The sequence below is a fragment of the Triticum aestivum genome, chromosome 4A (genome assembly GCF_018294505.1).
Source record: "Triticum aestivum cultivar Chinese Spring chromosome 4A, IWGSC CS RefSeq v2.1, whole genome shotgun sequence".
NCBI lineage: Eukaryota > Viridiplantae > Streptophyta > Magnoliopsida > Poales > Poaceae > Triticum > Triticum aestivum.
In genome coordinates this window covers 259,042,413-259,066,889 of record NC_057803.1, presented here as the reverse complement: position 1 = coordinate 259,066,889, position 24,477 = coordinate 259,042,413, and the positions used below count along the sequence as shown (strand labels likewise).

General features: G+C 44.4%; 1 protein-coding gene across 1 annotated transcript; it reads right to left on the bottom strand.

Annotated features, from left to right (window-relative positions):
* Positions 1 to 14,458: 14,458 nt before the first annotated feature.
* On the bottom strand, positions 14,459 to 22,395 carry LOC123085926 (protein WVD2-like 4). The gene is made up of 9 exons (XM_044507636.1): positions 22,083 to 22,395; positions 21,750 to 21,981; positions 21,613 to 21,671; positions 21,455 to 21,513; positions 21,182 to 21,259; positions 21,011 to 21,092; positions 20,849 to 20,920; positions 20,584 to 20,691; positions 14,459 to 15,154 (listed from the first exon to the last, which is right to left on the bottom strand). The coding sequence occupies exons 1-9, from the start codon at positions 22,290 to 22,292 to the stop codon at positions 14,705 to 14,707; spliced, it is 1,350 nt and encodes a 449-aa protein (XP_044363571.1). The 5' UTR covers positions 22,293 to 22,395; the 3' UTR covers positions 14,459 to 14,704.
* Between the last annotated feature and the right edge of the window lie 2,082 nt (positions 22,396 to 24,477).

Below are 24,477 nucleotides of genomic sequence, written 5' to 3'. Positions count from 1 at the left end.
TAAAGAGACTTGCCGGTAACGAGATTGAACAAGGTATAGGGATACCGACGATCGAATCTCGGGCAAGTACAATACCGCTAGACAAAGGGAATTGTATACGGGATTGGTTAAGTCCTTGACATCGTGGTTCATCCGATGAGATCATCATGGAACATGTGGGAGCCAACATGGGTATCCAGATCCCGTTGTTGGTTATTGGCCGGAGAGGTGTCTCGGTCATGTCGGCATGGTTCCCGAACCCGTAGGGTCTACACACTTAAAGTTCGATGACGCTAGGGTTATAAAGGAAGTTTGTATGTGGTTACCGAATGTTGTTCGGAGTCCCGGATGAGATCCCGGACGTCACGAGGAGTTCCGGAATGGTCGAAGGTAAGATTTATATATGGGAAGTCCCTGTTTGGTCACTGGAAGAGTTTCCGGCGTTTATCGTACGTACCGGGACCACCGGGAGGTGTCCCGGGGGCACAAGTGGGCCACATGCCCGGAGGCGTGCATGGGCGAAGGGGTGGTGAGGGACCAGCCCTAAGTGGGCTGGTGCGCCTCCCACAAGGCCAAGGCGCAGCAAAGGAGGAGAGAGGGGAACCTAGGCTTAGATGGGCTAAGGCCCACCTAGGGGGCGCCCCTTCTCCCCTCTGCGCGCTCCCCTTTCCATCTAGGCTGCGCCCCTAGAGGTTGGGACCTAAAAGGGGGCGCACCTCCTCTCTCTCCCCTATATATAGTGGGCTGGGGCTGCCATACACCGATCTTGATCTCTGCTGTTGATGCAGCCTCCCTCTCTTTCATCCTCATATCTCGCGGTGCTTGGCGAAGGCCCTGAGGTATAGCCATGCTCCTCCATCACCACCACGCCGTTGTGCTGCTGCTGGATGGAGTCTTCCTCAACCTCTCCCTCTCTCCTTGCTGGATCAAGGCATGGGAGACGTCACCGGGTTGTACGTGTGTTGAACGCGGAGGTACCGTCCATTCGGCACTTGGTCATCGGTGATTTGGATCACGACGAGTACGACTCCATCAACCCCGTTCACTTGAACGCTTCCGCTTAGCGATCTACAAGGGTATCTAGATGCACTCTCCTTCCCCTCGTTGCTAGTCTCTCCATAGACAGATCTTGGTGACACGTAGGAAAATTTTGAATTTCTGCTACGTTCCCCAACAGTGGCATCATGAGCTAGGTCTATGCGTAGTTTCTATGCACGAGTAGAACACAAAGTAGTTGTGGGCGTTGATTTTGTTCAATATGCTTGCCGTTACTAGTCTTATCTTGATTCGGCGGCATCGTGGGATGAAGCGGCCCGGACCGACCTTACACGTATTCTTACGTGAGACTGGTTCCACCAACTGACATGCACTAGTTGCATAAGGTGGCTAGCGGGTGTCTGTCTCTCCCACTTTAGTCGGATCGGATTCAATGAAAAGGGTCCTTATGAAGGGTAAATTGAAATTGGCATATCACGTTGTGGTCTTTGTGTAGGTAAGAAACGTTCTTGCTAGAAACCCATAGCAGCCACGTAAAACATGCAAACAACAATTAGAGGACGTCTAACTTGTTTTTGCAGGGTATGCTATGTGATGTGATATGGCCAAAAGGATGTGATGAATGATATATGTGATGTATGAGATTGATCATGTTCTTGTAATAGGTATCACGACTTGCATGTCGATGAGTATGACAACCGGCAGGAGCCATAGGAGTTGTCTTTATTTATTTATGACCTGCGTGTCAACTTAAACGTCATGTAATTACTTTACTTTATTGCTAAAGCGTTAGCCATAGTAGTAGAAGTAATAGATGACGAGACAACTTCAAGAAGACACGATGATGGAGATCATGGTGTCATGCCGGTGACAAGATGATCATGGAGCCCCAAGATGGAGATCAAAGGAGCTATATGATATTGGCCATATCATGTCACTATTATTTGATTGCATGTGATGTTTATCATGTTTATACATCTTATTTGCTTAGAACGACGGTAGTAAATAAGATGATCCCTCATTACAATTTCAAGAATGTGTTCTCCCCTAACTGTGCACCGTTGCTAAAGTTCGTCGTTTCGAAGCACCACGTGATGATCGGGTGTGATAGATCCTTACGTTCACATACAACGGGTGTAAGACAGTTTTACACATGCAAAACACTTAGGGTTAACTTGACGAGCCTAGCATGTACAGACATGGCCTCGGAACACAAGAGACCGAAAGGTCGAGCATGAGTCGTATGGTAGATACGATCAACATGAAGATGTTCACCGATGATGACTAGTCCGTCTCACGTGATGATCGGACACGGCCTAGTTGACTCGGATCATGTAATCACTTAGATGACTAGAGGGATGTCTATCTGAGTGGGAGTTCATAAGATGAACTTAATTATCCTGAACATAGTCAAAAGGTCTTCCCAAATTATGTCGTAGCTCGCGCTTTAGTTCTACTGTTTAGATATGTTCCTAGAGAAAATTTAGTTGAAAGTTGATAGTAGCAATTATGCGGACTAGGTCCGTAAACTGAGGATTGTCCTCATTGCTTCATAGAAGGCTTATGTCCTTAATGCACTGCTCAGTGTGCTGAACCTCGAACGTTGTCTGTGGATGTTGCGAACATCTGACATACACATTTTGATAACTACGTGATAGTTCAGTTAAACGGTTTAGAGTTGAGGCACCGAAGACGTTTTAAAACGTCGCGAAACATATGAGATGTTTCGAGGGCTGAAATTGGGATTTCAGGCTCGTGCCCACGTCAAGAGGTATAAGACCTCCGACGATTTTCTTAGCCTGCAAACTAAGGGAGAAAAGCTCAATTGTTGAGCTTGTGCTCAGATTGTCTGAGTACAACAATCGCTTGAATCGAGTGGGAGTTGATCTTCCAGATGAAATAGTGATGTTCTCCGAAGTCATTACCACCAAGCTGCTAGAGCTTCGTGATGAACTATAATATATCAGGGACATATATGATGATCCTTGAGATATTCGCGATGTTTGACACCACAAAAGTAGAAATCAAGAAGGAGCATCAATTGTTGATGGTTGGTGAAACCACTAGTTTCAAGAAGGGCAAGGGCAAGAAGGGATACTTCATGAAACGGCAATTCAGCTGCTGCTCTAGTGAAGAAACCCAAGGTTGAACCCAAACCCGAGACTAAGTGCTTCTGTAATAAGGGGAACAGCCACTGGAGCAGAATTACCCTAGATACTTGGTAGATGAGAAGGCTGGCAAGGTCGATAGAAGTATATTGGATATACATTGTGTTGATGTGTACTTTACTAGTACTCCTAGTAGCACCAAGGTATTAGATACCGGTTCGGTTGCTAAGTGTTAGTAACTCGAAATAAAAGCTACGGAATAAACGGAGACTAGCTAAAGGTGAGATGACGATATGTGTTGGAAGTATTTTCAAGGTTGATTAAATATCGTACGCTCCCTCTACCATCGAGATTGGTGTTTGCGTTGAGCATAGACATGATTGGATTATGTCTATCGCAATACGGTTATTCATTTGAAGAGAATAATGGTTACTCTGTTTATTTGAATAATACCTTCAAATGGTCTTACACCTGAAATGAATGGTTTATTGAATCTCGATCGTAGTGATACACATGTTCATGCCAAAAGATAGTAGTGATAGTACCACCTACTTGTGGCACTGCCACGTAAGTCATATCGGTATAAAACGCATGAAGAAGCTCCATGTTGATGGATCTTTGGGCTCACTCGTTTTTGAAAAGTTTGAGACATGCGAACCATGTCTATTGGTGTATATGCATGAAGAAACTCCATGCAAATGGACCGTTTTGACTCACTTGATTTTGAATCACTTGAGACATGCAAATCATGCCACATGGGCAAGATGACTGAAAGCCTCGTTTTCAGTAAAATGGAACTAGAAAGCAACTTGTTGGAAGTAATACATTTTGATGTGTGCAGTCCAATGAGTGTTGAGGCATGTAGTGGATATCGTTATGTTCTTACTTCACAGATGATTTGAGTAGATGTTGAGTATATTTACTTGATGAATCACGAGTCTGAATTATTGAAAGGTTCAAGTAATTTCAGGGTGAAGTTGAAAGATCGTCGTGACAAGAGGATAAAAGATCTATGATATGATCATAGAGATGAATATCTGAATTACGAGTTTGGCACAGAATTAAGACATTGTGGAAATTGTTTCACAACTAATACAGCCTGGAACACCATAGTGTGATGGTGTGTCCGAACATCATAACTGCACCCTATTGGATATGATGCATACCATGATGTCTCTTATCGAATTACCACGATAGTTTATGGGTTAGGCATTAGAGACAACCACATTCACTTTAAATAGGGCACCACGTAATTCCGATGAGATGACACCGTATGAACTATGGTTTAGAGAAACCTAAGCTGTCATTTCTTAAAAGTTTGGGGCTGCGACGCTTATGTGGAAAAGTTTCAGGCTGATAAGCTCGAACCCAAAGCGGATAAATGCATCTTCATAGGACACCCAAAACAGTTGGGTATACCTCCTGTCTCAGATCCGAAAGCAATAAGGGATTGTTTCTAGAATCGGGTCCTTTCTCGAGGAAAAGTTTCTCTCGAAAGAATTGAGTGGGAGGATGGTGGAGACTTGATGAGGTTATTGAACCGTCTCTTCAACTAGTGTGTGGCAGGGCACAGGGAGTTGTTCCTGTGGCACCTACACCAATTGAAGTGGAAGCTTATGATAGTGATCATGAAACTTCAGATCAAGTCACTACCAAACCTCGTGGGATGACAAGGATGCGTACTACTTCAGAGTGGTACGTAATCCTGTCTTGGAAGTCATGTTGCTAGACAACAATGAACCTACGAGCTATGGAGAAGCGATGGTGGGCCCGGATTCCGATAAATGGCTCGAGGCCATATAATCCGAGAGAGGATCCATATATGAAAACAAAGTGTAGACTTTGGAAGAACTACTTGATGGTCGTAAGGCTGTTGAGTACAGATGGATTTTAAAAGGAAGACAGACAATGATGGTAAGTGTCACCATTGAGAAAGCTCGACTTGTCGTTAAGATGTTTCCCGACAAGTTCAAGGAGTTGACTACGGTGAGACTTTCTCACTCGTAGCGATGCTAAGAGTCTGTTGGAATTATATTAGCGATTACTGCATTATTTATGAAATCTTGCAGATAGGATGTCAAAACATTGTTTCCTCGACGATTTTCTTGAGGAAAGGTTGTATGTGATACAACCGGAAGGTTTTGTCAATCCTGAAAGATGCTAATAAGTATGCAAAGCTCCAGCAATCCTTCTAAGGACTGGAGTAAGCATCTCGGAGTTGGAATGTACGCTTTGATGAGATGATCAAAGATTTTGGGTTTATACAAAGTTTATGAGAAACTTGTATTTCCAAAGAAGTGAGTGGGAGCACTATAGAATTTCTGATGAGTATATGTTGTTGACATATTGATGATCAGAAATGACGTAGAATTTCTGGAAAGCATATAGGGTTATTTGAAAAGTGTTTTTCAATGGAAAGCCTGGATTAAGCTACTTGAACATTGAGCATCGAGATCTATAAGGATAGATCAAAACGCTTAATGGTACTTTCAAATGAGCACATTCCTTGACATGATCTTGAAGGTGTTCAAGATGGATCAGTCAAAGAAGGAGTTCTTGCCTGAGTTGTAAGGTATGAAGTTAAGACTTAAAGCTCGACCACGGCAGAATAGAGAGAAAGGACGAAGGTCGTCCCCTATGCTTAAGACATAGGCTCTACAGTATGCTATGCTGTGTACCGCACCTGAAGTGTGCCTTGCCATGAGTCAGTCAAGGGGTACAAGAGTGATCCAGGAATGGATCACAGTACAGCGGTCAAAGTTATCCTTAGTAACTAGTGGACTAAGGAATTTTCTCGGTTATGGAGGTGATAAAGAGTTCGACGTAAAGAGTTACGACGATGCAAGCTTAACACCTATCCGGATAGCTCTGAGTAGAGATACCGGATACGTATAATGGAGCAACTATTTAGAATAACTCCAAGTAGAACAGTTATTTGAAATGGCTCCAAATAGAGCGTGGTAGCTGCATCTAGGAGATGACATAAAGATTTGTAAAGCACACACGGATCTGAAAGGTTCAGACCCGTTGACTAAAACCTCTCTCACAAGCAACATGATCAAACCCAGAACTCATTGAGTGTTAATCACATAGTGATTTGAACTAGATTATAGACTCTAGTAAACTCTTTGGATGTTGGTTACATGGCGATGTGACCTGTGAGTGTTAATCACATGGCGATGTGAACTAGATTATTGACTCTAGTGCAAGTGGGAGACTGTTGGAAATATGCCCTAGAGGCAATAATAAATTAGTTATTATTATATTTCCTTGTTCATGATAATCGTTTATTATCCATGCTATAATTGTATTGATAGGAAACTCAGATACATGTGTGGATACATAGACAACACCATGTCCCTAGTAAGCCTCTAGTTGACTAGCTCGTTGATCAATAGATGGTTACGGTTTCCTGACCATGGACATTGGATGTCATTGATAACGGGATCACATCATTAGGAGAATGATGTGATGGACAAGACCCAATCCTAAGCCTAGCACAAAGATCGTGTAGTTCGTATGCTAAAGCTTTTCTAATGTCAAGTATCATTTCCTTAGACCATGAGATTGTGCAACTCCCGGATACCGTAGGAATGCTTTGGGTGTACCAAACGTCACAACGTAACTGGGTGACTATAAAGGTGCACTACAGGTATCTCCGAAAGTGTCTGTTGGGTTGGCACGAATCGAGACTGGGATTTGTCACTCCGTGTAAGCGGAGAGGTATCTCTGGGCCCACTCGGTAGGACATCATCATAATGTGCACAATGTGATCAAGGAGTTGATCACGGGATGATGTGTTACGGAACGAGTAAAGAGACTTGCCGGTAACGAGATTGAACAAGGTATAGGGATACCGACGATCGAATCTCGGGCAAGTACAATACCGCTAGACAAAGGGAATTGTATACGGGATTGATTAAGTCCTTGACATCGTGGTTCATCCGATGAGATCATCGTGGAACATGTGGGAGCCAACATGGGTATCCAGATCCCGCTGTTGGTTATTGGCCGGAGAGGTGTCTCGGTCATGTCTGCATGGTTCCCGAACCCGTAGGGTCTACACACTTAAAGTTCGATGACGCTAGGGTTATAAAGGAAGTTTGTATGTGGTTACCGAATGTTGTTCGGAGTCCCGGATGAGATCCCGGACGTCACGAGGAGTTCCGGAATGGTCCGGAGGTAAAGATTTATATATGGGAAGTCCTGTTTTGGTCACCGGAAGAGTTTCGGGGTTTATCGGTAACGTACCGGGACCACCGGGAGGGTCCCGGGGGTCCACCAAGTGGGGCCACATGCCCCGGAGGCTTGCATGGGCCAAGGGTGGTGAGGGACCAGCCCCTAAGTGGGCTGGTGCGCCTCCCACAAGGCCCAAGGCGCAGCAAAGGAGGAGAGAGGGGAAACCCTAGGCTTAGATGGGCCTAAGGCCCACCCTAGGGGGCGCCCCCTCTCTCCCCCTCTTGGCCGCCTCCCCTTTCCCATCTAGGGCTGCCGCCCCCCCTAGGGGTGGGAACCCTAGAGGGGGCGCACCCTCCTCCCTCTCCCCTATATATAGTGAGGCCTGGGGCTGCCCATAACACCCGATCTGATCTCTGCCTGTTGATGCAGCCCTCCCTCTCTTTCTCCTCATATCTCGCGGTGCTTGGCGAAGCCCTGCAGGATTGCCATGCTCCTCCATCACCACCACGCCGTTGTGCTGCTGCTGGATGGAGTCTTCCTCAACCTCTCCCTCTCTCCTTGCTGGATCAAGGCATGGGAGACGTCACCGGGTTGTACGTGTGTTGAACACGGAGGTACCGTCCATTCGGCACTTGGTCATCGGTGATTTGGATCACGACGAGTACGACTCCATCAACCCCGTTCACTTGAACGCTTCCGCTTAGCGATCTACAAGGGTATCTAGATGCACTCTCCTTCCCCTCGTTGCTAGTCTCTCCATAGACAGATCTTGGTGACACGTAGGAAAATTTTGAATTTCTGCTACGTTCCCAACAAGCGGAACCTAGATGTTCATATTGGCTCCTACATATTCTACGAAGATCTTTATCGGTCAACCCGCATAACAACATACGTTGTTCCCTTTGTCATCGGTATGTTACTTGCCCGAGATTCGATCGTCGGTATCTCAATACCTAGTTCAATCTCGTTACCGGCAAGTCTCTTTATTCGTTTCCGTAATGCATTATCCTGCAACTAACTCATTGCAGGCGCCTGTGTCTGGGGCGCCCTTCTGTTTCGGCACCTATGAGCACTTTGAGATTCGGATCTTTTGAGCCTGCATCCACTCCTCCGAGGCTCTGGAGCGATCGGGTGGAGTCTGAGGATGTGCTAGAGGGCACGCTTCCACCCTTAGACTTTGCAGGGATTGACTACTTTGCTGAGAGAGGGGGGTCATGGGCAGGCGGCCCCTTCTTCCCCCTCTACTCTCGATGCTTCGCCTCGGTCGAGGACCGAGGGGGAGGCATCTCCGCTGCCCAGTGTCGTCGTGTTGGCGGTGAGAGGGAGACCGGGGCAGAGGCCTTTGGTCTTTCCTCTCCTGTTGCGGCTAGGCCGACATCTCCTACGGCGTCGTTTCGCTCCGAGGGCGGGCTACCCCTTGTTCCGCCGCAAGGGTCGGGCCTACCGGCGCCGTCTTGCCTGGGCGCATCACCCGTCGGCTTGGCAGTTCGTCTTGGCGAGGTGGGGGGCAGGCGGCCCCTGTTCTCACCTCCCCTTGCCAGCCTTTGGGTGGGACATTGTCTGAGCCAGCCTCGTTAGGGGGGAGCATGGGCAGATGTCCCAGCATTCTTCCCTTATGCGCCTGCCGGAACCGGCGCCGATGCCAAGGCCTAGGGCTCCTTGTCATCCGAGCGGTGGGGTGAGGCGGGAGGCCTGACCCCTATCTAGGCTTCTAGGGAGGAGGTCATAGCTTTTGGAGGTATCCCGGATCCTGTTTCCCGGGGGCGGCGGATGAGCTGTCGCCTCCAAGACCAGCCGGAGGTTGATGACATGCAGCTAAGGTGCGTCAGGTGGGCGGCCAAGGTTCGTGATATTGAGGTCACAACTGGTATGTAGGTCAACACTTCCAATTCTATTCTGCATTTTTCTGATGTTGAGATTATTAATAAAGCAAATCAATTAGGAGTTTCACTGGGTAGTAATGATAATGAAATCTCGCATTCAGTTAATGACAGCTTTAGATATGATTCACAATCTAGCAGCTGTTAAACCTATGAACAATTCGGATATTGCTCGGTTGGGAGTCAGGGTGTTAGATACGCTTTGTGCAGATATTGCCCCTCCTCTCCCTAAGACCGAGGAGGAGGAGGATTATTTAACTATTGGGGATAAGGAACCTATAGAGGATCCTACCGAGGGTCTCCCTGACACCGGTTGTGAGGACCGGGTGGAGGATGTACCCAAACCTAAACGCAAGTGGCAACGCAAGATCTACCCTACCTCCGCGGTGCGTAGAAGTGCTAGGAACCGAATGACCATAAAAATTCATGATGAGTTATGAGAGGAATTTTTGGAATAGTAGAGGTCTGAGGGACTTGGCTAAAAGAAGATTTCCAGCAAAGGCTTCTATTGAACAGAGGCTGGATTTTATTGCTCTTTCTGAAACAGGAAGAGGCAATTTCGCGCCTCAATTCCTTAATACATTGTCGGGAGGGGCTGATTTTGATTGGCATTGTCTCCCCCCGAGAGGAAGATTAGGCGGTATCTTACTTGGGGTTAGATGTGAGACGATGGAAGTCCGGACTGTGGTCATGGGAGATTTTGCTGTCAAATATCGGGTTAGGTCGAAGATCGACGGGTTTAATTGGGCCTTGGTGGCGGTCTATGGGGCCGCCCAGCCAGAATTAAAACCGGATTTTCTGGCGGATCTAGTCTGTATTTGCGGGTCTGAGCAGCTTCCAGTCTTAGTAGGGGGTGATTTCAATATCATTAGAAGGAGGGATGAAAAGAACAATGATAATTTTGATGGCAGATGGTCGTTTATGTTTAACACCATTATTGAAAGCTTGGATCTAAGAGAGATAGAGCTTTCGGGTAGAAAATTCACATGGGCTAATTCTTTGTCTACTACATTTGAGAAGCTGGACCGTGTCCTCGCGAGCGTTGACTGGGAACAGAAGTTTCCTCTAGTCACCGTCCAGGCTTTATCGCACGGAATCTCGGACCATACCCCTTTGCTGGTTGACTCTGGTGAGGCAACACACATGGGGAACAAGAATACCTTCTCTTTCGAACTAGCGTGGTTTGAGAGAGAAGGCTTTTTGATCTTATAGCCAGGGAATGCGCTAAAGATTCAGGAGGAAGAACTTCAATAGAGAGATGGCAGAATAAGATTCGTCACTTGCGAAGTTTCTTACGTGGGTGGGCTAAGCATCTTAGTGGGGTTTATAAGGTCGAAAAGGAAAGGCTCCTTTTCCTTATTCAGGTCTTAGATGTAAAAGCCGAGTGCACAATCCTAGATCCAACGAAACTTCATGTTAAACTAGATGCGGAGATGAGATTGAAAGAGCTTGTGCGAGAAGAAGAATTGAAGTGGGCATTGCGGGCGAAGGTTCGCAAAGTGGTCCAGGGGGATGCCAACACTCAGTTCTTTCATATGATCGCCAATGGCAAGCAATTAAATAAAAGGATCTTTCAGCTTGAGCAAGATGAAGGGACGATTGTAGGGCAGGAAAATTTAAAACTATACATCACTGATTATTATAAGAAACTATTTGGGCCTCCGGAGGATAATTTCGTATCTCTAGATGAGTCGCGGAATGAGGATATCCCTCAGTTGGCTTCAGATGAGAATGATATTTTAAATGCCCCATTCTCAGAGAAAGAGGTGTTTGAAGCTATTTCTTAAATGAAGAATAATTCAGCTCCGGGACCGGACGGATTTCCGGCGGAGTTTTATAAGAGGTATTGGCATATTATTAAAGGGGACTTGCTTCCGATCTTCCAGGACTTATTCGCTGGACAGCTTCATTTGTTTCATCTGAATTTTGGAACTATTACTTTGTTGCCTAAGAAAACAAAGGCGGTCCGAATTGAGCAGTTTAGGCCCATCTGTCTTCTGAATGTAAGTTTCAAAATAGTCACCAAGGTTGGGACAAATAGGCTCACGTAGATTGCGCATTCTATGGTGCAGCCATCCCAAACTGCCTTCATGCCGGATAGGAATATCCATGAAGGGGTGGTGGTCCTGCATGAAACGCTCCATGAAATCCATACGAAAAAACTAGATGGGGTGGTTTTTAAAGTGGATTTCGAAAAAGCGTACGACAAAGTCAAATGGCCATTCCTTCAACAAGCGTTGAGGATGAAAGATTTTGATCAAGCCTGGCGAAGACAGGTAGAATCTTTCACGCAAAAAGGCAATGTTGGAATTAAAGTGAATGATGACATAGGTCGCTATTTCCAAACACATAAGGGCCTAAGACAAGGAGATCCAATGTCACCTATTGTGTTCAACATTGTAGTTGATATGTTGACAATTCTAATAGGAAGGGCTAAGGATGCTAGACAGGTAGGTAGCTTGGTACCTCATCTAGTTGATGGAGGTGTATCTGTCCTACAGTACGCTGATGATACTATCATCTTTGTGGAGCATGACTTGGCAAAGGCGAGAAACATGAAGGTGGTGTTATACTTGTTCGAACAATTGTCCGGTCTGAAAATTAATTTTCACAAGAGTGAATTGTTCTGCTTTGGAAGAGCCAAGGAGGAACAAGAGGCATATAAGCAATTGTTCGGGTGTGAATTGGGGGCGTTACCTTTTGCGTATTTAGGTATACCCATTCATCATCGTAAGCTAACAAATAGCGAATGGAAGTGCATTGAGGATCGATTTGAGAAGAAACTGCGCTGCTGGAAGGGCAAACCGATGTCGTATGGAGGCCGGTTAATTCTTATTAATTCGGTGCTCACAAGTATGCCCATGTTCCTTTTGTCTTTTTTCGAAGTACCAGTGGGAGTTCGGAAAAGACTCGATTTCTATCAATCCCGTTTTTTCTGGCAAAGTGATGAGATGAAGAGAAAGTATAGATTAGCTAGATGGGACATTATTTGTCGAACGAAGGACCAAGGGGGTCTTGGTATCGAAAATCTTAAGGTAAAAAACAAATGTCTTCTTAGCAAATGGTCGTATAAGATTTCTCGAGAGACCGAGGCCACATGGGCACAGATTCTGCGTAATAAGTACCTTCAATCCAAGACCTTATCCCAGGTGACAGTGAGGCCGATGGATTAGCCTTTCTGGAAAGGCCTGATGAGAGTTAAATCGCTCTTTCTTAACCGGGCCAAGGTGGTTGTTGGTAACGGTACTTCTACAAGATTTTGGGAGGATACCTGGCTAGGGGATACGCCCCTGGCAGTGCAATATCCTTCTCTCTATAGTATTGTTCAACGGAGAGATGCAACCGTTGAGTCTGTATGTCAGTCCACGCCTCTAAATATTAGCTTCATAGCTTCAGGAGAGCATTAGCTGGCAAAAGTTGGGAAGCTTGGCTCCATCTTGTAAGAAGACTGATGGATGTTCAACTCTCTCAACGTCCGGACCAGTTGTGTTGGAAACTTACTAGGAATGGAGAATTTACGGTTAAATCCATGTGCTTGGATGTAATTAATTCTAGTACTATTCCTACGTCGAAACATGTTTGGCATGTCAAAGTTCCCTTGAAAGTTAAAGTGTTCATGTGGTTTGTGCATAAACAAGTCATTTTAACTAGGGATAACTTGATTAAACGCAACTGGACTGGATCCTCTTGCTGTAGCTTTTGTGACAGGGATGAAACAATTAAGCACCTATTTCTAGATTGTCCTATGACAAAGATTCTATGGCAATCAGTGAACACAGCCTTTAATATAACTCCTCCACATAATATTAACACGGTTTTTGGGACGTGGTTGGATGGGATAGAGTCCCAAACAGCGAGACACATTCATGTAGGAGTATGTGCGTTATTATGGGCTATATGGAATTGCAGAAATGATTTGGTATTTAACAGAACATCAGCTACTCATTTTTTGCAGGTTATATTCCGAGCCATGGCTTTGATTCGTATGTGGTACTCATTCCGACGGAGGCCATGGAGCGTTTGGTTACTGGATCTATCCGATGGGAGATGGTAGCACAGGATATTTTCAGCCGGTTTGGATGGCGGTCATGTAATAGGATAGGCAATTAGTTTTCCTTTCTATCTTTTGTCTGCCGGCTGTGGCATCTACTTTCGTTCCTTACCTCTCTATGAGCAGCTTTGTTCAAGACTTTTAGACTTGTGTTGAACCTATTTGCTTGTTAATGAAGGTCGTATGCATCTTTCCAATGCAGAGGCCGGGGTTGTCCCCCTTTTCAAAAAAAAACACTAACTCATTAGTTGCATTGCTTGCAAGGCTTATAGTGATGTGCATTACCGAGAGGACCCAGAAATATCTCTCCGATAGTCGGAGTGACAAATCCTAATCTCGATCTATGCCAACTCAACAAGTACCATCAAAGACACCTGTGGAACACATTTATAATCATCCAGTTACATTATGATGTTTGGTAGCACATAAAGTGTTTCTTCGATAATCAAGAGTTGCATAATTTTATAGTCATAAAAACATGTATAAGTCATGAAGAAAGTAATAGCAGTAAACTAAAACGATCAAGTTCTAAGCTAACGGAATGGGTCAAGTCAAATGACAACTCATGTCTATGGTTAGAAAACATAACCATCTTTAATCAACGAGCTAGTCAAGTAGAGTCATACTAATGACACTCTATTTGTCTATGTATTGACACATATATTATGTTTTCGGTTAATACAATTCTAGCATGAATAATAAACTTTTATCATGAAATAAGGAAATAAATAATAACTTTATTATTACCTCTAGGGCTATTTCCTTCATGAACCATGTCTTTTGCTAAACGTTGATGCATCTGTGTGCTTTGGGATATCTGAACTTCACTCAATCCATGTAAAAGGCATGTTAATTTATGCACAACACAGCTGATAAGTTATGCGCAAACACCGTGATAATTTTGAGCCAGGGGAAAGGATTTCAAAAACACATCCGGTAACTTTTGTGTAAATGACATGATAATATACTCCGCCATAGAACTGATAATTTACGCATGGTTTGAGCTATTAAACACCTCCGGAGCGAGTACGAACATGAGATCTAGTTTCAAAGATCTCATTGCAACATATCTTTTATATGGAAATTGTTTTTGCATCCGACCGATGGTTTGAGCTATAAAACATTTTGAATTTTTGGTAGAGAGAATCTAGGATGATGTCAGATTTGTTTGTCCTCTAGTGTATGCATATAATAAGACGAAGTGAGTCATTCTAATGCATGCATGCACTTAATTAGATGAAAAGTAGTGTGGTGTGTGCCAAATATCAAGTTCCAAAAAGATAACTGATACGAATTTCTGAACACAAATGAATTCCACAAGTTGCATTCATGTTCCCCACGTACAAATTCAATATACACTGCATGCTCAATGACAAGCTGAAGAAAAAAGATAGCTACTACAAAAATAATAATTCCACGATACTTTGAGCGATTCAACTTTCCATGAAGCACACACCTCACTATTCACAGGACTGCAAGGAGGACGAAAATAAAATAAAATGCGCGACAGATCAGCCATGGACCAGTACCTCATTTGAAGTGACCGGAGGGGCAGTCGAGCGAAGTCCTGTCTCATCTTCAACACTTGGTTCAGCAGCAAGCCCTTCCAAGGCAGAAGGTTCTGCAGGAGGGATTTCTACTGGGTTCTCTTGCAGCTGCTGTACCTTTTCTCTTGAAACTTTTGGTTTTGTCTTGGACGTTTTCTGCTTTGTAGCGATAGGTCTCGTTTCAGCCTTTGCAGTGATAGATGCTACGGAGGGAGCTTTTGTGACCAATCTCTGGCCGGGTTTGCTAGCAGTAACCCGAGGTTTATTATTTTCCGCACCTCTGTTTACCTTGGCTGGATTAGTTGTGCGCCGTGGGCTCTCACATGAGACGGAGCCATCTGCAGAAGCAGCAGTGACAGAACTGGTTGGCTTGTGTCGGCCAAGCTTCGGTGACCTAGCACGTGTTGGTGCAATCTGCAAAAGGCCACAAGTTTATATCAGGATGCTATGTTTACGAATGTAGCATCGCAAATATTTACATGAACAGGACATGCAGTAAGCAATTCTAACATCTTAGTACAAACTAGCAGATATACACTGTATATACACGAGGAAAAGCACTCAAACATCATCAACAAATAAGGATCAAACATCATCAACAAATAAGGAACTTAATCTAACTTGTGAACCAATGACATACAATGGAGAATGTGTTATTAGATCCTGGAATATCAAATGTGCATCAACTAATATCATAAACCTAGTCACCTAGTCACCTAGATTAGCAAGAAACCTGTTGATCCACTATTCCAAATAGTTGTCAGACAAAACAACAAGACCTAACGAGTCAGTACCACAGAAGCATTATGAGTTGTATAGTTATCTCAATGCTACACTGATGTGGATGCAGTAAATATTCTACGTTAACCTTTAAATTTTAATCATCAGGAAGCATTATGGTAGCGTGTGCGTGCGCGCCGCCGTGCGCTCGCGCGCGGGCGTGTGGTGTTTAATAACCCAGGGTGAAGAATAAGTAATTCTTCACCCTAATCGATCGACCGAGCCACATCTTGCTTGGGTCTAACCAAGCCACGGTTCATTTGATCGAGGCAAAAGCCCACCGTAAGATTACAACGGGGTTGAGGTTTTTCTACGTTTGATGACTTGACTTGACTCGATGCCTGCCCTCGTCCTCGTCCTTTTTTTGCTTAAAAGAAACCTACACGTCTTTTCCGCACCTCCCCGTCTTTTCCTAATCTGCTGTATACGGTTTCAGGCGAACGGCGGCATGGTGCTTGGCGGCGATTTGGCTGGGAGTGAAGCCATTGTTTGGCATGCTGGTGGGGCGGCGTGCTGCTCGACCGGCATGGTCTCGGCGATGGGTGGTCGCCGTGGTGTGTGGCGTCTGCATAGGTCTAGGGCCGCGCTGTGCACGTAGATGTGGCTGGTGACCCCGCCGGAGCTGTGGCAGGTGACCGCGACAGTGGATTAGGCGTCCGTGCATGGGCTGCTACATGATAGCATTGCCTCTGTTTGGATTGAAGTTTGGTTGGGCTTTTGACTGCATGGGAGGAGGTGAGCAACCCCAATTTTAGTGATTTCCGTTCCCAAATTCCAGTTAGCTCCCGCTTACGTTTCCCTTTGTCATGTTCTTCCCAAATTGATATCCATGCATCTGGGTGCTCCGGCGCCCCTCGAGGTCCTGATTTGACTACCAGCCGGTGGATGTGGGTTCTCCCGGTGGTGGAGTTGAAGGGGCCCCAATGGCTAAGGACTTGACCGGCAAGCTGGAGTCCACCACAACCAGCGTCCTCGAGCTCTAACACTAATAATCATTCATCTAGTCACGTGGGTATATGTAGCCATCTTTGCTTGCTTCAATAATTTTCAGTTAGTTGAATTCCCAATCTAGTTCGCAGTAGACGTGCAAGTAGAATCTTGCCTCCTGGTTGGTCAGCTGGTCACAGAGACAGTTTAGGTGATGTTCGCCCGGCACTAGTTCGGCCGCGACCACTTTGTGTTCTCCTCCGGCTCTGACCTACAGCTGCTTGCAGGTTACTAATCTTCTTCTATCTTCCATAAACAGAGGTGTCGATCCTATTGCATCTAATGAGTAATGACTCGTCAGGCCATATGGTGTGTTTCTTTCTATCTATTGTGATCCATCAAAAGTTAATTATTAGATTAAGCAATAAGAGATAATTAGTGTATTCATTATTAGATCTTTGTGGTTTCTGGTTCTCTCAAGTCGTACTGATAGAATTAAGCAATAAAATGTTGGCTATACTGTAAATAGGTATGTACTGATTTTGGGATTTATATTAGCTTGCAGACAACAGTTTAGCCAAAAGAAAATGAACAGACATTATAGCTAGTACTAAGAGGACAAGTATTGGAGCATATTCATTAGCTTGAAGAGAACAGTTGGCTATAAGATAATTGGGTTATTGTACTGATTTCAGGATTTATATTAACTTGAAGAGATGAGAGATATCTTGGCTCTGTAGCTGCAGAATCAGAATGGATTATAATGTGCCTTAGCTATATTTTTTTATTGATGCCGACTAACCTCTATGATATTTTTTAACAACTAACCTATGACTAGCTATGCAGCTTTCCATGTAAAAAATTTGGAAAACAATGGCTTACTTTCTGCATGACACCAAAGCATGAATTCTGATGCATCATAGAATGATTTTTCTTATCTTATCACGCGAAATATTCGTTGCTACCAAAATAGTACACATACATCAACCATTTGTTACTAAAACAAGAATCCTAAATTATCAACTTCCTACTTTTTACTGGAGCTTATGGATTTAGCATATGTTTAGGCACATTTTATTGAAGCGAATATAATTTTTGTTTATTGCTAAGCCATTGATTTTACGGAATATCCATATCACCATTTTTTCATTCAGATTCTTATAGACTGAAAAGCATTGATTTTAGTCTTCTTTAACATATCTTTCTATCTTCCAGAGCTATCCATTCAAATATCAGTATTCTGCATAATCTCTTGTGAAGTAATGTTCGGCACCATAGTTTTCTGAGTAAATCCAACGTTACCAAGAAACTGATTTTCGTTTTATGTCCATGGTTCTTTCTTCGTTAGATGCAATCTAAGTTCTAAATTTGCTGTTTTCAATACTATTGTCTTATTCATATTCTTGGATACTGTAAATTATTAAAGTAGGTTAATAACTAGAACGGTAGAAGCATGGTGTCACGACAACAATGAAAGGATGTCACTGTAATTCATATCTGTTTTATGTATTAATTATGATTGCATATGCACCATCACCCTTATACTCTACAACCTTGCTATACGTACGATGAATTTCCGTCCAACACTCAGTACGATTAGACAAATCATAGATTATCAGTTTGTGGGCCATAGCATGTGCTGTCTGGTCGTACGTAGGGCAGTTTTGTATACTCTATGTTCTGCATCAAAAAATCCATGCGTAAAGTCAACTTAATCTTTTGCCCGCAAAAAAAGAAGTCACTTAATCTTTGAATTTCTTTGCATCTGGCAGATAGTGTTGTTGCTCCCGTGATCAGCTTGTGATCGGAGAATTTAGGATGCAACACTATGGCACAGACAAAGTTGGACGGCTAGCTTTTCATGAGGATCTGCATGGAAAACAGGGTGGTGCTCAATATTCTTTATGAGAGCCCTCTAAATGTTGGGCAAAGGAACTACAGCTGAAACATCATTTTCTGTTTGGTTATGTTGGATTGAGAGCAAGAACCTCTGATGTATTAGTGGTCTCTGGAAGGTGGAAGGGGCTGCTGTAAACTATAAATAGGAAACCTTTTTTTATCGCAAATTTTCGTAGGTAGCTTACCAAGCTGACCGCTTGGTCGAAAACATATTGTTCATAGCATGTAAGATAGCTTCAGATTTTGTTTTGCACCCTGCGTCTTTCAGGTGGCGTTCAGGCAGGAAAATGTCCGTGCTTTTGTGATAATTTTCTCTCAAAAATCTCTCTGGCAACTGATTGATCCAAAAGTATTTGCAGGCTGGAAATGCTCAGATTTTCAGCGTGGCTGAATTTGATGTGGCGGTCAGAAAGTACAGATGTTGTGCAAAATAAAATATTCATGCAAAAATGCCTTGGTCAAACTAATTAAACAGAGCATATTACACAACTGTGCTGGCGTGTGTCATAAATTTACGTGGCAAGACTGGTCCTCAACTCCATGCCGTAAGTTTACCTCAGGTGGCCCTCAACTCCATGCCGTAAGTTTACCTCAGGTGGCCCTCAACTCCATGCCGTAAGTTTACCTCAGGTGGCCCTCAACTCCACGCCGTAACTTTACCTCAGGTACCCAACATAAATTTCAGTGCATGTGTGGCGTGTACAGTTTGGCTGGGGTGAGGAATAAGAGTTCCTCACCCAGGGTGACGAATAGCGCCGTAATTTTATGTTTCACCCCCCTCTATTTTACCATCAATGCACCGTAATTTTATGTTTCGTAAGTTTTGTCTTATTTTTGACATAAAAATATACCGTAAGAAAATATATATATATAGGGCCTTATCCATGAGCCAATGAACATTCGGTGGTACTCTTGGCATGGGTGCAAAGGAATTGTGCAATAAAATTGAAAATTAGCAAGTATTCCCTCCGTCCCAAATTACTTGTCTTAGATTTGTCTAGATACGGATGTATGTAGACACATTTTAGTGTTGATACATCCGTATCTAGACAAAATCTAAGACAAGTAATTTGGGACAGAGATTATATGAAATGGAAAGCAGAAACTGAACACAGAAAGTCCTCCAAGACTGACAAGCCAATGGAATTATGCCATACCTCCTCCGTCCGAAAATATAGTGCGTATTAGATTTTTTTTTCAAGTCAAAACTTGTGAATTTTGACCAAGTTTGTAGAAAAAGTTGTCAAAATCTAGGATACCAAATCAATATCATTAGATTCATCATAAAAAAATTCATATGATATATATACTTGGTATTGTAAGCATAGATAATTGTCTCGATAAACTTGATGAAAGTTTGTGAAGATTGACTTTCGCAACCAATGTGCACTATGATACATATTAGGGACTAAGGACAAACATAATCATTTAAAGTGTTATACCCAGAATTACACATTTTTACTAAAAGCCTATGTGGACAATGCATCTTAAAATCATGCATTTTGAGTAAGCCTGTAACAAATTATGCATCCTAGCAAGAAGACTCGCTAAATAAAATGTTTTTCAAGAACACAGACCTTAGTTGGTACTGAAGCACCACTCAAATTTGCTAGGGAGTGATAGTTGTGTCTGGATTTACTTGCTAAAACATTGTCTTTTCGGAACAGATATGGCATCAAAACAGAACATATTCACAAATTTATTAATGCATTTTGGAACAGACTACGCCTAGCTTACTGGATCTCTTATCTTGTACTCACATACTCATCTTCTCTCAAATGCATCAGTGCATACATCTAGTTTACTGGATCTCGTAACATGTATTCACATACTCATCTTCTCTAACAAGTGTGGCCCGTTGTGAACAGAAAGCTATACATCAGTTGTAATTTCTGGTATCCTATCATCCTTGTAACTTACAGCTAGTTATGCAAGATCTCTTGGCGAGCATTCAAATATCCGCCTGCTCTAACAATCCTATGCATTTTGAAACAAACATATTCTAACAAAGAAAAATGAAACTGCAAGCCAGAGACAAAGAGTTGGTAACATCTCTACGTTATTCTAACAACAGGAAATAGAACCATAGAAAGATTATTTATCCTACCGCATTAGAACTCATCAAACCATATGTCATTCATGCTTTCAAAGAGAAAAAACAGATACATTTGAATCATATGGAACTATTTATAACGAAGAAATAAGCAACTTCGGAAAAAGTGTATCGACATAAGTACCTTTTTCAACTCAACTTTAGGAGGCTGCTCCTTATAGAAGCTTGGCATGGGGGCTGCTTTAAATGTCAGGCTCTTCCTAAGCCTTTTAATCTCGGCCTCTTGGCTCTCCTGAGTGATGAACTAATTCTTAGAATCAAAGCATACAGATGATCAAAAAGGTTTTACATGAATTATACAAAAGCAGCTCTCACATAGACTAATGAACTAATTCTTAGAATCAAAGCATACAGATGATCAAAAGGCTTTACATGAAAGTAGTTCTCACCTTAGATTTTTCCTGCAAATTCGTTTGTTCAATCTCCTTGGCATGAATTTTCTCCTCAAGTTTCTTTAAGAACTGAAAGAAAGGAACAAGTGCATGCTTAATATAAAACAGAAACAAACATGCAACGACTAATTAACACATGCCACTGTGGAAATTAGTTACCTCTTTGCGCTTCTCAGCACGCTCCTCCAATCGGAAACTAAAACCAGAGGCAGCAGCATTCTTGCGTTGAGTATTCGTGCTCCTGTAACACAACACCAAATGGCAGCATTATGTATTAACGCCATCGTAAAAAATAACTGAGCAACAATTGTGAACACAAAAAGGCTTTACGATGTAGTGGAGTGCACATCATCCTCCATTTTCGCTGGAAATGACTGCCTGTAAGGTTTGGCAGTGTTCTCATTTGACCTGTGAAAGAATGCCAACCATTTGAGTGTAAGAAAGCAACAAGTTCAGATAAAAAATTGTTTTTATTTCATTGATCAATTAGTGTAACACTACAGTGGACTACCTTTGATTGTACGGTACAGATAAAGCAATAACCGAAACCACAAAGTCAAATGCAAGAATGCCCAAAAATGTGGTTTGGTAATACTGACTTACTCTTGGACTTCAGAAGGAGTGTCGTTTGGAGTTGAGTCCACCGATTCAGGCTTCATAGGCTACGTCAAAGAAAATAGAAACTAAGTTCACTAAAATGCAACTAAAAACCTACAGACTTTCGACATCCGAGTAACCAACTAATTGAGATCAGCACCTACCATGGATTGATGAGCGGCAGGAATCTGAGCCAAATTCCCCTTCTTCTCCGTGCCCCGTCCTGCAATTCCACCCCAATTATGTACGTGAACCCAACAGCAACCGTCACAGGCTAACTTAGGACAAGCCCAAAACTAACCAGATGAAGCTGCAGTTCCATTTGGCACGGCACCCTTCCCCTCTGGCTTGGCTTGCTTTGCCAGGGAGGTCATAGCGCCGCCCTTCCTGGCGCCGATGGTCCCTCTCGCGGGGAAGGAGGCGCTTTGCGACAGACCGGGCTTCTTCCCCCGCGGTGCCGCCGAGGCAGACACCACCTTGCCGTTCAGCACATTCCCCTTCTTCCTCCCGCTCGCGTCCGCAGATCCAACCTTCTGCGCACACCAACACACACCATTAGCGGCAGCAATGTATTAGCATGCACCAAAGTATGCCACGGAGTAAACTGAGAACCAGAATTCCGCGACCCCTGCACCTTGGTAGGCGCCCTGGCCGGCTCCTCGGGAGATGCCACCGCGGTTGCAGATCCGACCAGCGCCTCCCCGTCAGCGAGATCCACGTGATCACCACCATCCACATCCACCGGCGCGGCCACGGCGACGTCCTCCTTGCGAGCCTTGACGACGATGTTTTCCTCCCCTCCAAGTCCATTCGCTGCCGCACCTTCCTCGCGCTCACCCTCCATCCCCGCGTATCAGATCCGAGCCGGACACCACCGAGATCCGGCCAGGACCTCCCCGTGTCACTAGCTTGCCGTCGATGGGGGTCAGCACGCGGGGGGGGGGGGGGGGGGGGCAACCACCACCCACTGCGGCTGCTGCTGCTAAGTGAGAGGTTGCAAAGGGAGCGAGCATACCTGGCCAAACGGGCCGGCCTGCCCCTTTGTACTCGTGCCTGGCCCGGCACGACCCGTCAGGGCACGATTACTATACGGGCCGTGCCGTGCCGGCCCGCGTGCTACGTCCTCAGGCCCAGGCACGGCCCAGTTAGTAAACGGGCCGGCACGTTGGCCCGTTTAGCATGGTGGGCCGCATATTTCAATCTATTATTTGATGCACAGACCGTTTTTTAGCCTATTTTTACATGTTGGGTCGTGCCGCGTGCCGGGCTTGGCCCGTTTAGCCCGTGCCGTGCCTGGCCCAAGGCAGGCCGTGCCGGCGTGCTCACGGGCCGGCCCGAAAAAACCGGCCCATTTGGCCAGCTATAGGAGCGAGGGCAAAAAAGATATATTTTCCTTTGTTTTTTTAGACAAAATTCGAAGTTTTTATTACGCCGTCATAATGTTCACACAGATGAAAAAGACTTCATCCGGCTGACCTAGCCAAACATGCCGGCCAGCTGGTAGAGATAAAGCGTGCTTCGCAAGCTTGTGAGCCACGACATTCGAGCTCCTAAACTCATGACCAATATTACAAGTATGAAAACTTGACGATGTGCGGTTTTCGGCCACGCGATCGTGATCGAACGCTCTAGATGATGGAGAGGATTTTGGTGGGTTTTGGGCCAAATTGGAGGGGTGTTGGGCTGCAACACACACGAGGTCTTCTCGGTCCCTCGGTTAACCGTTGAAGTATCAAACGAAGTCCAAATGATACAAAACTTGACATGCGGTCTATCGCTAGTAAACCAAGGCCACTTGGCAAGTCTCGGTCCAATCCGGAAATGTTTAATCCCCACACACGAGAAGAAGGTAGAAATGACCACCGGAGGAGAACGGAGCGCCGGAATGCAAAACGAACAACGGGGAAAATGCTCGGATGCATGAGACGAACACGTATGCAAATGCAATGCACATGATGCCATTATATGAGATGCATGACAACGACAACAACACACGGAGACAAAAACCCGGACCCGAGAAAATATAATAACTTAACGCCGGAAACGGCAAGAGTTGGATTACATATTAGGTAAATCATATCCGGGGTGTTACACTTAGACTATATATACTCCCCCACCTCCTTCTAGTTAGGGTTAGCAAAGTAGTAGCTCATTAGAAATAGAGCTTTGCTCATTCATTACGGATCTACTCCACGAGAGAGACCGCGGCCCCTCTTCGGAGAAGATCCCCCTTGGATTTAAGACCCCCTCTTGGGTGGCCCCCTTCAAGACCTCCTCATGGAGATGAACCTTACCTTGTATATTTCCCTTCGTTGTTCATGTACCTTATAGATGTTGTGTGTTTGATTGCCTAGTGGAAGTGTGATTGGACTTGTTCTTGAGTGTTTCCCCTTGTGATCTCTCTACGTTCTCCCCTCGTGTTCTTCATGTTCTTCGTGGGATCCGCTCATTTCATGAAAGATCGGCCGTATAGGGTTCCACCCTACATCATCTTGGTATCATGAGCCACGTTGATCACGATTTCGGAGCCTCCCCTCTTTGTTTTCTAGCCTAATTTTGTTGATTTCGTCCTAAATTCGAAAATCCCCATCAAAAAATAGCCCCAATTTTTTTGTGATTTGTTGGTTTTGATGATGTTTTGTTGATTTTGATCCATGGATTTGCTTAGTTTTGAGTGGATCTAGCATCTCCCCAAGTTTCCCCACCTTCCATCCACGAAATCTCATCAATTTTGCCCTTGGAATTATTAATTTCCGCCCCCAATTCGAAAATTTCCGCCCCAAACGAGATCTGAAATCGTCGGGCCGGACATCTAGACCCCAAGCTGGGCATCCGGCTCCTGAAGCATAAAATCTGCTCGGTTCTGGACATTAGCCCCCGAATATTCAGGCCCTGACCCCGGGTGTCCGACCCCTGGAGCATCAGCCTCCTGTGTTTCACTGTTTTGCCCATAACTTTCACATCTGGAGTCCGATTTTGACATTCTTTAGCTTGTTTTGAAGCTATTGGCATCCTTTATCCATCTAGAT